The sequence below is a fragment of the Rhinolophus sinicus genome, chromosome 5 (assembly GCF_057876585.1).
Source record: "Rhinolophus sinicus isolate RSI-liver-muscle chromosome 5, RSI-T2T, whole genome shotgun sequence".
NCBI lineage: Eukaryota > Metazoa > Chordata > Mammalia > Chiroptera > Rhinolophidae > Rhinolophus > Rhinolophus sinicus.
Window position 1 is genome coordinate 43165962 of NC_142505.1, and position 12499 is coordinate 43178460.

The 12499-nt window shown below is 50.0% G+C and overlaps 1 protein-coding gene across 14 annotated transcripts in view; it reads left to right on the top strand.

Moving 5' to 3' along the window:
* The window catches only part of ATP2B2 (ATPase plasma membrane Ca2+ transporting 2), a 360315-nt gene that overhangs the window by 318662 nt on the left and 29154 nt on the right, over positions 1-12499 (top strand). For all 14 annotated transcript variants that reach the window (XM_088798409.1, XM_019732636.3, XM_019732642.3 and 11 more), the window contains 2 exons: positions 9055-9296; positions 9873-10107. In XM_088798409.1, the coding sequence (XP_088654535.1) occupies positions 9055-9296; positions 9873-10107 (477 nt within the window). The remainder of the gene's footprint in view (positions 1-9054; positions 9297-9872; positions 10108-12499) is intronic.

A 12499-nucleotide genomic window follows, 5' to 3' on the forward strand; every position in this document is an offset into this window, starting at 1 on the left:
TCCCTCACTAGCTGTGTGAATGTAAATAAGTTACTTAAGCTCTCCGTGCCTCAGTTTCCTAGGGAAAATGATAGGATTATTGTGAGGATGAAGTGAGTTAGTAAGTACAAAGTGCTTAGTGCAGTGCCAGGCATATATTCAGCACACAGTTGGTTAGTGTTGTTATTCAGCAGTCCCCCATTGAAGGGGATTCCATCTGCAGCAATGCAGAAGCTAGCCAATACATAAATAGACAGCAGGCTGCCCAAGGTCACACAGCCAATTAGTGGCAGAGCCAACTTACAGATACCCTAAAGCCAGCTGTCTAGTAAGGTGTCCAGACAGGTTCTTGATCATTGAATCCAATCTTGTCGCATCTTTAGCCTCTGGTGGTCTTGGGAAGAAAGGCCTAGGGTCCAGAGAGTCAGATTCACAGCTAGAGCCTGCCAGCCACTTGGGGCAAAGGCACACTTAGGGACTGCCCGTCTAGGCCCAAAGGAAGCCTAAGTGGGGCCAGGAGCTTCTCAGTCTAGGTCGGAAGTCCAGCCACCTCCAAACCAGGCTGGAAAATCTGGACTGCAGGACACCCTAAACCATGCAAGAGGAGACAGAGCTGGGAGGGCGTATAATATCTCCCCACACTAGTCTTCAGCTTTCTTTGGTAAATGAGCCTGGCCTGGGAAAATAAGACCCTGGGTAGAGCTGTATTTCCCGCTCCATGAGGACACCAATTCTTCTGTGTCTTCTTGCTGTCAGATTCAGGCTGTGGGCTCTTTGAGAGTGAAAGACACAGCTGAGTCATCTCTGTTTCCCCCTGGCTTGGGCTCTTAGGAAGTACTGGTTGGGTGGGTGAGTGAGGCAAGTAGATCGATTGGTTAATAAATGTGTGTGTGTGTGTGTGTGTGTGTGTGTGTGTGTGTGTGTGTGTGTGTGTGTGTGTAATCAATGAGATGAGGAGTAGGTAGGGAGAGGGATGGATGGATGGATGGATGGATGGATGGATGGATGGATGGATGGATGGGATGGGTAGATGTGGATCGGAGGGATAGAAGGGTGAACAAATAGATGAGTGAATGGATGGTTGGATATGTGAGTGGTGGATGGACGATTATGCTCTGATAAGAAGCTCAGGACAGGACTGATGCTTCCCCCTCTACTCTCCAGTTCTTGTGACAGAAAGAAGTAGGAGTTGGCCCTAGTCCCGACCCCCAGTGTCCTGTTGGCACCTCCAGCCTGCTGAGCTGATTTCTTCTGCAGCTTCCCTCGTTCTCTCATCTGCATTGATGCAGACATCTTCTACTTAGCTGGTGCCTTTTATTAAAAAAAAAAAAAAAAAAACCCAGAAGATGAGTATTTGCAAGGGTAGTTTATGTGGATGTTATCTACATGGATTCACAGACCTTAGGGCCCCCCCGCTCCAGCCCCCTCACTCCACTCTGAGACCCAGAACAGAGAGGGACTGTGGCACGTCACCCCGTGGGTACATAAGGTTAGAATCCAGCTGTCCTGACCCCTCATCTGGAAGTGATGGTTAAGCGCTTTGGCTCCACAGTCCATCAGACCAGGATTTAAACTGCAGGCGTCCGCACTCACCACCTGAGTGTGACCCTGAGCAAGTTACTTAACCTCTTTGAACCTCTGTTTTCCAGTCTGTAAAGTGAGCATATAACTCATCCTCATTGCCAACGTTCACCTAGCCAGGCTCAAGGCTGCATACTTCCCCAACGTTGCAGTGTGAAGTGGGTGACATCACATCTTTAATTCACAGATAAGGAGTAGGGGAGGAGTAAAAGAACATTCCCAGGGTCCCAGAGCAGATAAGAGGCTGAGCTAGGACTGGAACCCAGGTCGATAGGAGCCAGAGCCTGTCAGCCCACCACCATTCCGCGCCCAACTCATGTGGCTGTACCTTTCTCCTGAGGCAGCTCCAAGGCTGCTGTGAAAATCAGATGGGAGACGTGTGGAGCTCCCAGCACCCTGCTTCACATGTAGCAAGCACTCCATCCACAACAGTGATTCCTCTTGTTGCCTCTGATTGTTTCTGAGCCTTACCCCCTGTAGTTTTCTTCGCCAGCCTCTGTCTTGCTTGGCCCTCCACACCCTGCCAAGTCATCAAGGCCAGTATGATCGTTCCCATCTTGCAGCTAAGAAAACTGAGCGACAGAAACATTAAGTAACCTGCCTAGGGTGGTTCCTGGCCACCAAGTGGCAGAGTTGGGCCCAGAGAACCCTGGAGTTTACCAAGCGGGCCAGCGGGCATTCCAGGCAGGGGCACAGCCCTGCAAAGGCCCAGAGACCTGAAGATGCATAGCTCATTCAGGAAATGTGGTGGTCGGGGCCCGGGCATGCCTACGGGCTGGAATAATGAGAGGTAAGCTGGAAGGGTTGGTGGTTGCTGGGTAGCAGCAGACACGTCCTTAATAGGCTTTCTCCTCAGTGCTCAGAACCACTCCAGACACAGGTAGAAGGTGGTGCCAGGGCCAAGTCTATAGGCAGAGAGGCCAGGAAAAGCGTCCCATGAGGACTCTCCGGAGGGCCAGCCTCAAGTCCATGCCTCATCCCTCTGAGGACAGCAGAAGCTTTTCCTTGCCACTCTTATTTCTAATCATTGGGAACTAAACTTGCCCTCTGAGGGAAGCTACGTGAATCATCTTTTAGTCAGAAATCGCTTCCCTGCCTCACAAATCCTGGCACACCCTCAAATTTTCTTTGCCATCTCCGACTCTTTGAATGTCAAGGCTTCTACTAGCTTCTTCTCTTTACCCAGCTGCTTCTCAGAGGCACAGCTGAGCTTTAGATGGAAATAGCTCCTTCCTCAGACTTTTGAGGGACCGCGTTTTCTTGGGAAAACATTCTCCTTTTCCATCCGCATTTATTCTGATTCTGAAACCACCCGAGCGACCTTTAATTTTATATTTTATGAGAACTCTTCTAAAGTAGGTTAACACTAAGGTTAACATTGAATTATTTAACTGAGATGAGTGCTTGTGAAGCTAAGTTGTTGGAAAGTTATGGCATATTTCTGAAAATATAAACTATTAAGAGAAAAACAAACCTCCCTGGAACCCTTGAAGTGGTTCTAAAGGAAGGAGCAAGAAGAACTTTCCTGGCAGGATGGTTTTCCTGAATAAATCAGCCAAACTAAACCTAGTTAGAAACCCCAGGTCCACAGCATACCCCCTTCCGAAACTCCAGTGGCTGCAGTGAGAACCCCAGTGAACCCTCAAAATGTAGGAAGGATCTGCTTGATTGTGTTCCCCATAATCTTAGAACCAGGGTACCAAGGAGAGGGGGGATGGAGGGAGTGACAGAGAAACAGAGAGACAACTCTTGAACTCAGATCTCCTGGCTCAAATCGAAGGCTCAACTGAATATTCAAATGAGCCTCAAAGCCAGCCTGTCAAGCCATGCTCTGGGCCTGGCATGGAAGACTCTGGAAGTGCCTTTGCAGGGCATTAAGATGGGCAGGTGAGGTAGCGGGTAGAGTTCTGGTATGTGAAATGGCAGGGGGCTTCATGTAGAATTCAACAATTGGTTTCATTGTTTTGCGAACACCATCTCTGGGAGAAGAGTTTAAAGCAAATCACCCCTGTTGGAAAATTCTGATTTTTAACAGAGCTGTTAACACCTACATCCCACCCCCTCACCCTGCACACACACCACACACACTCACCACACACACATATGTACAATGCACTGGTGAGCTTGGGAGGGTCCCCAAGGAGTCTCCTTTCCAGGAGTGTCTCCCCAGGGGTTCCAGCCTGTCCCGGTGTGTGTCCTGGACCCCCACACCGACCTCTGCCTTCCCAGCCTCTGGGAAAGATCCTGGGGCTTGCCGGCATGGCTCTGCCACCTCCTGCTCTTCAGGAGACCTGGCACCTGAGGAGCTCCCGAGGAGGCAGGCCTTTACATGGCAATGCTGGAGGCCAGAATTCTGACAAGATTCCATCCCAGCTGGCCTCCCATTGGCAGCACCCCACACACAAACACAAAAGTGTTCCTTCATTCATGCTTAGCCCACAGTAGGAGGCAGAGGTAAACAAGAAAGACACAGCCTCTCCCTCGTGGACTCTACATCACCAACCAGTTACCTAGTTAATGAGCAATCTCAAGCTAGTGAAGAGAGGCAGGGCTGCTGGGAGAGCATGTGCTGTGCGCTCAGAGCAGGGAACCCCGGGGGTCAAATCCTAGCTCAGCCACTTACTAGCAGGGTGACCTCGCCCCTCTGGGCCTCTGTGTGGACAACTGTAAAGTGAGAATAATAGCAGCCTGCCTCCCAGGGAGCTGTGAGGATACAGCTAGACGAAGCACATGAAGAGCTTAATCAAGTGGTGAGCAGAGTCCACATTCAGAAAATGGTCACTGCTGCTGCCTGGAGGCCGGCTGGTGGTTCATCCCGAGCCTGGGAAGCCTTCCCGTCAGTGCCTGTCCCTGAGGGGTGAGGAGGCGGGGCCACCAGAGACAGCCAATGAGCAGAAAGGCGTTTTCTAACCCACTCAGGACATCGTGATGTTGCAATTGCTGGGTTGTTTGGGGGGATATTTTTAAAGTTTCTTTTTTAATTATGGTAAAATACATTTAACATAAAATGTATCCTCTTAACCATTTTTAAGTGCACAGTTCAGTGGCATTAAGTACATTACATTCACATTGTTGTGCCACCATCACCACCACCCATCCCAGAACTTTAGCTCTTCCCCAATTGAAGCTCTGTCCCCGTTAAACTCTAACTCCCTATTTCTCCCTCCTCCAGCCCCTGGCAGCCACCATCCTATTTTCTGTGTCTGTGAATTTGGGGACTAGTCTAGGGACAACCTGTAAGTGAAATTATACAGTACGCGTTTCTGTCCTTTTGTGACGGATAGATATGTCACTTAGCATAATGTCCTCAGGTTTATCCATGTTATAGCATGTGTCAGAACTCCCTTCCTTTTTAAGGCTGAACAATATTTTCTTGTATGTATAGACCCCACTTTGCTTATCCATTCGTCCATCAATGGACACTTGTGTTGTTTCCTTTTGGCTTCTGTGAATAATGCTGCTATAAACATGGGTGTACAAATATCTTCCCAAGTCCATGCTTTCAGTTCTTTTGGGTAGATACCCAGAAGTGGAATTGGTGATAATTTTGTTTAATTTTTTGAGGAACCACCACACTGTTTTCCACAGCAGCTGCACCATTTTACATTCCCACCAACAGTGCACAAAGGTTGCACTTTCTTTCCATGTTCTCTCCAGCAGTTGTTTTCTGTTTTGGTTTTTGTAATAGCCATCCTAAGAGTATGAGGTAGTGCATGCTAGCTACATTTTTTAATCTCATTTCTGCAGATTATTTATAACTTGTAGTTATTCAAATCATCATTTCTTGATCTTGGCTGTGTTCACTCCCCAGTATCCCAAAACAGGGGCACGAATTTTCCCCCAAAGCTACGCCTGTGGCTACACCCAGCACTCCCAAAGGGCTCAATGCCTCCCCGGGAAACTGTGCTGGATGAAGGCTGCACTGGGGGTCAGAGGGCTGAGGGAAAGCCGCAGGCCTAGCCTCTGCAGGTCCATGACCAGGAGCAAGTCATTTCCCTCCTGGGCCTGCTTCCTCCCCATCAAAACCGGAACAATACCCACGCGTTAACTCCCTTACAGAACTGGAGCCCTGGAGGTCAAAAGGCTCTTGGAAAGTCTACAGCAATAGCAAAGTCTCTGGGTTTGTCAAGAAAAAAAAAGAGAGAGAGAGAAAAGGGGCGAACCCCTGCTTGTCAGTAATGCACGTAGGCGATTTCAGAGCTCAAGTTCATGGAAACAAATTGAATTACAGAGGAGGCAGCTCTGCCATTTGCAACCATGGATTGTTTGAAATCCTTTTAGAGGAAAATTAAAATATTTCACAGAGGGTAATAAAATGCCGGGTGTTTTGCAGGCATAACTGCTCAGCTCTCTTGGGCAAATGAGTAATTAGGCATTTTTATTTAAGTCCTCTGTGTCGTCATTTTCTTTTATTAGTGGAAGGGGAAAAAACTGTTATGGAAAACACATAAAACTCTGGAAATCACCAGAAGGTTAATTATAAAATTGAAAAAAATAATAACCTAAAAAGTAAGTAAATGTATAAATTTTACAAGCACAACATCACAGCATACTATAGAGACAAAGGGGAGTGCTTAGCATTTATTTTCCCAAATATCAGCAATGGGAAGCTGTATCCAAGATTCCTTTGTTTTCAGATCAAATCCCACCAGAGCTTGGGGAACTTTCCAAGGCTCATGGTGCTGGAGACTTAGTTCGGCACGACATGGGGGCGGGAGCGTGTTCCGAAGATCGTTCCCTCCTGTGAAGCTCTGCCTTTCTCTGCTGTCCCTCCCACCATCCACGTGAAGGAAAGTGGTGAAAGGGTTGATTTTTTTCTCTCAGCTAGATAGAGACCATCTGCTCAAGTCTCTCCGTTTTATAGATGGAGAGACTGAGGACGAGGGGTTAGGGTCTAAGGCTCTGTCCTTCCTCTGAATCCCTGGGTCTCAGGACGGCCCTGTTATCAATGCCCATGACCCCACCGGGCTCAGGTCGGCGCTCTGGGCCAAAGCTCTAACCGTAGAAGGGAGAGTTACGTGAGGGTCATTTCTAATTGCTGTCGTGTCCCCTGCATAGCCGGTCCACACTGGCATCTTCTAGACCTCGCCTTCTTCCTATCTGGGCTGCTCTTTTGAACAATGTGAGGGAGGTTGAGTAAGGCTGGTCTGACACCCATGAAAAGCCACTGCTGCGGGGAAGAGGGCGGGGACTCGGGTATGTTCATAAGTAGTTACTCCTCTTCAAAATCTCTCTAGGGTTTGAGTTTATCTGTGGTAGCTTTTACCACTCCCAAAGCCACCTCCACCTGAGTGGCTACATGTTAATTTTGTGCCAGTTGTATGAGTGAGTGTATGCACATGTGTGCAGGTGCGTGTGGGAGGTCGGTTTACCTGCAGATGGGAACTTCCCACAGCCTCCTGCTAAGCCTACAGTGCGTGCCCATAAGGAGGTGTCTTGTTCTTACCTGTTAACCTGAGCCTTCCCCACCAGACTGATCTGGAGGAGTCATCCAGAAAACACTTAGTAGGTGTCTCATGGGTGCTGGGCTCTGTGTTGGCCCTGAGAACCCAGAGAGGAAAAGAATACAACTCACCACCGTCCACCTGAAGGAAAAGGGTGAAAAGGGTTAATTTTTCTCTCAGCTAGAGATCGTCTGCTCAAGTCTCTCCATTTTGCAGATGGAGAAACTGAGGACCTACAGAGCAGTTTTTAAAGAGAAGGAGATATTTGAGCTGGCCCTTAAAGGGCCAGGAGAAGTTTGCCTGGCAGGGAAGGGGAAGGAGCAGCAGGGCACAGGCACAGGGGCATGAAGGAGCTCGTGTTCAGGCAGCTGCCCAAGGAAGTGAGAGGTGCTGGGGAAGATGTGGCTGGTGATTCACTGAGAGTCTTGGGGCAGGGACTTGGGGTGCTTGCTCATGCAGCCCAGCATTGGTGGGGGGCCAGCACTTAACCAGTGCTTAAGAGTGTGTACCAGGGGGTGCCGGTTAGCTCTGTGGTTAGAGCGCGGTGCTCTTAACAAGGTTGCGGGTTCGATCCCCACATGGGCCACTGTGAGCTGCGCCCTCCACAACTTCATTGAAAACAACTACTTGACTTAGAGCTGATGGGTCCTGGAAAAACACACTTAAAATAAATAAAAGTTTTAAAAAAAATAGAGTGTATACCAAATGACAGAGTGGAAAGAAGGAAAAGAGGAGGAAGAAAGAGAATGGAGAAGTGAATTGTAGCTTAGACTCCATAGAGCAATTAAAACTAGCACCCTAAACATGGATGATTCTCGAAAAGGTAATGGTACATGAGTAAAGCATGTTACAGAAGACTGTGGACGGTCTCCTTTTGTGAAGGTTTCAACGTGTAAGACAGCACTACACGTGCACACATACAGACATACATCAGATTTAACTACATGAAATTGCCAGTGTTTGAGCATTTTGACATACAAAAACAACAGTTCCATTTGCTTGAACCTAAGTTGAGATCACAGGGGATGGGCTTTCCATAGCGTGGAATACTACTCAGCAGCGAAAAGGAACAAGCTGTTAACACACGCAACCGCTTGCCTGGACCTCGAGGAGATTATGCTGAGGGGGAAAAAGCCAGTCTTCCAAGGTTACATACTGTATGATTCCATTTTTATAACACGCTTGAAATGTCAAAAGTATAGAGATGGAGAACAGATTAGTGGCTACCAGGGCCAGGGAGGCGGATGGAAGGGAGGTGACTGTGGCTATAAAAAGGGTGGCACAGGGATCTTTGTCATGAACTGCTGGATATCTTCACACTGGTGGTCATAGGAATCCACATGTGATGTCATTGCGTACAACTAAACACACACGTACACACACATACACACACGTACACACATACACACACACGAGTGCCTATGGAACTGGTGAAATCTGAAGGTCAGTGTGATGATATCTGCGTCAATCTTGGTTGTGAAGGTCGCAGTGATACTGGAGGTGAGTGCTGTGGGAAACTGGATGAAGGGTAGATGACAGCTCTCTATTATTTCTTATTGTACGTGAATCTAGAAATATCTCAAAATAAAACATTGAGACACACACAGTAATGATTAATGCTACATTCAAGATAAAGGTTCTTTCTGGGACAAGGAGTGTATTGTGCAGGTGGAGAGAGATACACAGGGAGATTCAACTCTATCTGTCATGTTTCTTAAACGAAAAATCTGAAGAAAATACAGCACAAGGCTAAGGTTCTACAAAGCTGGGTGGTGGACTCACAACTGTTTCTCTCCTTCTTCTCTATCAGGTTTTATGTTTGAAATAATAGCTCGTATGTTTTCTAAAAGCTGAGCTTGCATGGCTCCTTGCCTCAGGAGCCAGGGTTGTGCCTGGGATGCTGAGGGCTGAGCGAGCGAGGGTAGGACGAAGGGCGCGCTGCGGGGAGAGGGGGCAGCCAGAGCCTGGCCCTCGCCCCTCAGACCACGAGGCAGAAGCCCCCGGGCCTCAGAGGCAGCCCCCGGTGAGCCGCCCACCTCTCTCTCTGCAGCCCCCAGAGAAGGAGGGCGGGCTGCCTCGGCAGGTGGGGAACAAGACCGAGTGCGGCCTGCTGGGCTTCGTGATGGACCTGAAGCAGGACTACGAGGCCGTGCGCAGCCAGATGCCGGAAGAGAAGCTGTACAAAGTGTACACCTTCAACTCTGTGCGCAAGTCCATGAGCACGGTCATCAAGCTGCCGGATGAGAGTTTCCGCATGTACAGCAAGGGTGCTTCTGAGATCGTGCTCAAGAAGTAAGCCGCGCCGTGAGGGGGCGGGGCCCGCGGGCCGGGGGCGGGGCTTCAGGGGCGTGCAGCAGGGACTGTCCCGCAGGCCAGGCCCGAGGAGGGGCCGCCTGGCACCCAGGGGAGCAGAGAGGGCCCCGCCCAATGTCCCACAGCAAGACCACCTCCAGGGCCCCTTGCTCAGTGCTTTTTCCACTATTTCCTCTTAACAATTTCTTCAGCGAGTCCTACACTCCTCCTTAGTCACTGACAGGAAGTTCTACCCATTGTCGCTGTTAGGTCTCTCTTATTTTACTTTCCTTAGCGCAGAGTTGGTTGATGGTAGCAATGGCCACTGTTAGCCAGTCTTCTCTGACTCCAGGTGCCAGCAATAAGCCTGGAGAACTAAGCAAGTCACTCTCCCTCTCCGGGCCTCGGTTTCCCCTTTTGTACCTTGAGAGGATTAGTCTAGCCCAGTGGTTCTCAACCCTGGCTACACAATGGAATCACCCCAGGGGTGGGGGGACCTGAGCTCGAGCCAGGTATAGAGGGAAGATCCTTGGGCCCTCGGCTGGACCTTACCCATCTCCCACCTTCATCCCCCAGATGCTGCAAAATCCTCACCGGGGCAGGGGAGCCCCGGGTCTTCCGGCCCCGCGACCGGGATGAGATGGTGAAGAAGGTGATCGAGCCCATGGCCTGTGACGGGCTTCGCACCATCTGTGTGGGCTACCGCGACTTCCCCAGTAGCCCTGAGCCCGACTGGGACAATGAGAATGACATCCTGAACGACCTCACCTGCATCTGCGTGGTGGGCATCGAGGACCCCGTGAGGCCGGAGGTAGGCCCCCCACCAGCAGATCAGGGAAGGGGGTCGAGGCTGGCAGTCCAGCCTGCTGGGTAGCCTGGCATAAATTGCCTCATCTCTCCCAGCCTCAGTTTCCCTATAACACCCAAGGGGTATTGCTCCTTACGTGCTCCTAAACATTCAGATTCATCAGACCAGCATCAGCCACACTTGACTTTGGTCTGCTCGGGTCCGCAGTCCTAGAGCCATCCACCCAAACACCGGAGACTTTCCCTCTGGTGCCTCAAGGGACAGGCATGGGGGCTGCCCTGCCTTAGTGACCTCTTGTCCCACAGGAGTGAGGATCTCTTGTAACAAATCCATAGGCCTACATTCAAGGTCCTTGCGAAGGAGATGGCCAGTAACAAAGGTCACTGCACTCAGGAAACCCTAAGTGTGGTGTCCCCATCAGCATTTAGAGTTCTCCCCATCCAGGTCCAGTTTACCAATCAGTTTACAATCGCATGCTTGCCTAGGGACGCAGCTGACAGTCTACTTTTATCCAGTTTCCAGGGGAACAGAGATAGAAAGTTAATCAAAGGTCAGATTGTCAAGCAGAAGGGAAGGGGGATGACAGCACACCCCTTCCCATAAGGAGCAAGGTAGGTGATAGACTAAGTACATCTAATAGGATAGAGGTGCTCAGCTTACACTAGGTCTTCAGTCTTCTCTAGCTTAATCTGAGCTGAGAATTCCATGCTGGGGATTTGCAGGGTCCGGGGAGGATGGGATGTGGTTGGTCAGTCAGGCTGCCCAGGCCAGAGAGAGGCTATGTCAAGTCTCCCAAACGCTGCCGTGGTAGGCAGAGGGAGTCAACTTCCCCTGTGGGGCCAGAGGTCAGATCCCAGGTCAAGGCAAGGCATAGGGAGGGCTGTCCTTCCCTTCCTCCGAAGACTCACAACTGCTGGGTCCAGACTTGACTCCCCAGCCAGGCCCTGGCTGGGTCCAGATTGGCCGTGGCTGTGGGACTTGGAAACAGTGGCCCCAGGGCCACCTCCCTCCACCAAGGGCAACTTCAGTCTTCCCCACTTGCCCTGACACCATTCTCTGGGGACGTTTGGCCATTTTCTGCTCCTCTCGGAATCTCTGTGTCCCCTTCTTTCAAGTAAAAGGGGGCAGACAAGATGCTTACCAAGTTCCTGGCCCCGATGTTGGTTCCAAAACCAAGAGAACCTAGAAGTTCATAGCCGTGGACTTTCATATTTAGGCAGCAGGGAGAAGGGTCAAGAGTGTGAGCTCAGGCATCAGAGAGACCTGGGATCCTGAGTCCCAGCATTACCGGCTCCATGACCTTAGGCCAGTTACATAACCTCTCTGAGCCTCCATTTCCTCATCTATAAACTGGGGATGATGATAATAGTATTCTACACACACACACACACACACACACACACACACACACACACACCAGGATAGTGAGACATCATAATATGTACAAGTAACAGGCAGCGCATCTGGCACAAGAAAGTGGCCCATAACTGTGGGTCCCCTTCCTTTCTGCCCCTCCCCGTGGATTCAGTGACACATTACAGCCCTAACACAGAGCCTGGCCTACGGAAAGCGCTCAAATAAGTGTTGGTGGAATGAATGCATGAGGATGAATGGGACTAGAACCCCAGTCTTCCAATACCGTGCCTGCGCTCATCTTACGCATGCACGCGCACACACACAGACCCCCTCACTCCCACCCAGAGCCTAACACAGCAAAGGCCGTTTGTGGCCCTCTGCTTGGCACCAGAGCCCATACACATTTCCCTGTGGACTGCGTCTCTCCCTGGGCAGACAGACCGTTTTTCAGCCTCCCTGTGGGACGCCAGCTCGTTACCAGCTGCTACTGTGTTCAGGCTTTGCCATGATGGATTTCCTTACAGAGACTTGTCCCTGCACAGCTCACAAGGCCAGCCTGTGGCTCCCTTGTCCTTCCCATCCCCAGATGCCCCCTCTAGTCCTCACACCCAGAGCTTCTGGCTCGTCACCGTGCCTTGGAAACACCCCTGAGGTGGAGTGGAAAGCAGCATCAGACACACACTTTTTTGGCCATGAATTTTTTATCTCATAACTCAATAAACACACATGCTTAACCAAAATAAGAATTTCACAAAGGAATGTGATGCATTTAAATATTTTATATTCTCTTATATTTCTTGTCTTTCTTTTTTTAAATGCTAGTCACCCCCCCACCCACCCACTAAACTGATTTCATAATTCACTAAAGAGGCATGACTCAAGGTTTGCACTGCCGATCTAGTCCAAATTCCTTTATACACCCCCAATTTGCAGATGAGAACACTGAGGCCCAAACAGGGACGGTGAGGTTCCCAAAGTCTCTCTGTTAAGAGGCTGAGTGAATCCGGATTAGAACAGGTTTTCTGCCTTCCTCCCCCAG